The sequence below is a fragment of the Monoraphidium neglectum genome, assembly GCF_000611645.1.
Source record: "Monoraphidium neglectum strain SAG 48.87 unplaced genomic scaffold scaffold00759, whole genome shotgun sequence".
Lineage (NCBI taxonomy): Eukaryota > Viridiplantae > Chlorophyta > Chlorophyceae > Sphaeropleales > Selenastraceae > Monoraphidium > Monoraphidium neglectum.
In genome coordinates this window covers 2,321-4,747 of record NW_014012869.1, presented here as the reverse complement: position 1 = coordinate 4,747, position 2,427 = coordinate 2,321, and the positions used below count along the sequence as shown (strand labels likewise).

General features: G+C 65.9%; 2 protein-coding genes across 2 annotated transcripts in view; one reads left to right on the top strand and one right to left on the bottom strand.

Annotated features, from left to right (window-relative positions):
* The window catches only part of MNEG_5180 (hypothetical protein), a gene marked incomplete at both ends in the record, with an annotated part of 2,180 nt that extends 1,385 nt beyond the window's left edge, over positions 1-795 (bottom strand). Inside the window, 2 exons of the mRNA XM_014046342.1 lie at positions 270-425; positions 577-795. Of these exons, the coding sequence (XP_013901796.1) occupies positions 270-425; positions 577-795 (375 nt within the window). The remainder of the gene's footprint in view (positions 1-269; positions 426-576) is intronic.
* Positions 796-1,078: 283 nt separating this feature from the next.
* On the top strand, positions 1,079-1,309 carry MNEG_5179 (hypothetical protein; the record flags this gene model as incomplete). Its single annotated transcript, XM_014046341.1, has 1 exon — positions 1,079-1,309. A coding segment is annotated over one exon (231 nt), but the record flags the coding sequence as incomplete, so codon positions are not given.
* Between the last annotated feature and the right edge of the window lie 1,118 nt (positions 1,310-2,427).

Here is a 2,427-nt window from a genome sequence, read left to right as displayed (position 1 = left end):
CCCGCCGCCTGCGGGCAGCCGGCCTGCTTGCCACAGGGCTGGTTCGCCTCCAGAGCTTCCCTCGACCTGCGGCTGCCAGCGCCCGTCCGCGTTTTATGCCGCCCACGCCGCCGACAGCGAACGCCAGGGCCAGAGCAATAACCAGTGAGCCAGGGCGGCTGCAGCACAGCACCTGTCGCAACACAAAGATCGCAGCCAGCGGTGGCGGCTGCGCTGCCTGTGCTGCTCCGGCCCTTGCTCCGGCTGCATCTCACACCAGCGCCGCATACCCCTGCCCATGCACTCGCCTGGTTGATGCGCGGCAGGCGTGCCGCTAGGCCTATCTCCTGCAGCTGCTCCTCTGACAGCAGGTGGGCCACCGCGGCCAGCTGCTTGGGGCGCATCGCCACCAGGCCCTTCACCAGCTGGGACAGCTCAGCGTTGGCCTGCGGGTAAAGCGGTGTCGTGCAGATCTAATCAGGGCCATGATCTGCATGCGGCAGGCGCCGCGCCAAGCGCGGGCCCCGCGCGTCCCCACGGCAAGGCGGCGGCTGCGAGCAGCGGTGTGTCGAGGTTAGCGGGGCGGCAGGCTCTCACCCGCTTCTCAACGGTCCTGTTCCGCCGCTCCCCGACCTCGCGGCGGTCGCCTGTATTGGCAAAGCTGTAAGAGCTGGAGGCAAGCCGCACAGTCGCGCGCTGCCCTGGCTGCTGGTGCTGCAACGGCGTGTGCCGCTGCGCGCGTGGTGCCGCCGCTGCTGCAGTGCTTGGTGTCAAAGTGGGACCTGAGAGGATGTGCATCGAGTACATCGGATACATGGCGGACAGAGAAGGCAAGCAGGACGGTTGTACAGAACGCCGAGGACTTCTACGAGGACTAGCGAGGAAAAGCAATGCTCTGCTGCAGCAAAAGGGTTCAATGGCATGCCAGAGTATAAAACATCGAGACGTATATAATGTACACATAAGCATCAGGCGTACCAATTGTCTTTTCTCACTAGGCATTCGGTGTGTGCGCTACCGTGCGTCAACAGCGTACACCCCGGCGCGTAGTACGACCCGCAGCGGTTCAGCGCGCCTCAGCTGAAGGCTGCTGGACCCAATGCTTCATGTGCTGGGTGCCGGCAGCATTGGCTGCCTGTTCGCCCACCATATCGCCCGGGCAGGCTTGCCTATCACGCTGCTGCTGCGAGCCGACGCGCTGCGCGCTTTCGATGGCGTTGGCCGGGTCGTACGCTGCGGCGATGATGTGGCGGCATGTGGCGCGGAGCAGGTGGATGCGGCACAGGGAGGAGGGCAGCAGCAGATCAGAAACCTGCTGGTCACCACCAAGGTGAGCTGCTGCTGGGGAGCAGTATGCTGTGTAGCTGACAGCTCTGCCTCAGTAAAGTTTCACTTGGTTTATCCATATTTACCAGAAGTTGAAGCGAACAAGGCGGCTGCAGATGTCAATAAAGCGTCCACACGACGGTCTTCTCGCCTAGCTCAGCAGTCACCTGCTCATCAACCGCCCTCGCCCCAATGCCAGGCCAGCCAGACCGTCGGCGCGGTGGCGTCCATCGCCCACCGCCTCGGCCCCGGCTCTGTTGTTGTGCTGCTCCAAAACGGGGTGCTGGCCGTGCACCAGGAGCTGCTGTGGTCGCAGTTCAGAGACGAGGCCACGAGGCCCCACTTCCTGCTCGGCAGCACGACGCACGGCGCGTGGCGCCGCGCGCCGTTTGACGTAGTGTGGCACGCGGGCTCGGCTGTATTTGGCCGACCCTGGCACAGCGGCGGCAGCAGCGACCGCAGCCCAGCGCGCGCTGCGGCCGCCGTGGGTGCGTCAGGCGGGCGTTACCAGCAGGATAGTGGCCGCCCTGAGGAGGTGTTGCGGCTGCTGGCGTCACCGGCTCTGGCGGCTCTGAGCATCAGCACGTCGATGTCACCGCAGCAGCTGCACCAGCAGGCGAGGTCGTGCCCGTAATGGCTATGGGAAGCCCTGCGGCTGCGCTGGCAGTCGCGCGTGCTGGCGCAGCCGACAGCCGGCCCCAAGATTACGCCGCCCTGCTTGCCCGACACTCACCTTCAACTGGACCTCACAAATACACACACGCATGCTCACAGCTGTGCTCGGCCCACCGTGCTGCCACAACCCCCTGCAGCTGCTCCAGAAGTTGCTGGTCAATGCCTGCGTCAACCCCCTCGCGGCCTTGCTGCACTGCCGCAACGGCGGGCTGCTGGGGAACGCGCCTGCGCGGGGGCTCATGGCCGCCGTGGCGGCAGAGTGCCAGGCAGCGCTGGGCAGCAGCAACGACGGCGGCGGGGACGGGCTGCAGGGGAGTAGCGAGGAGCTCCTGGGACGTGTTGAGGGCGTGCTGGCCGCGACGTCGGGGAACCTCAACTCGATGCTGCAGGACGTGGTGCGGGGCGGTCGCACTGAGATCGACTACCTGAACGGGTGGGCTGGCGTGG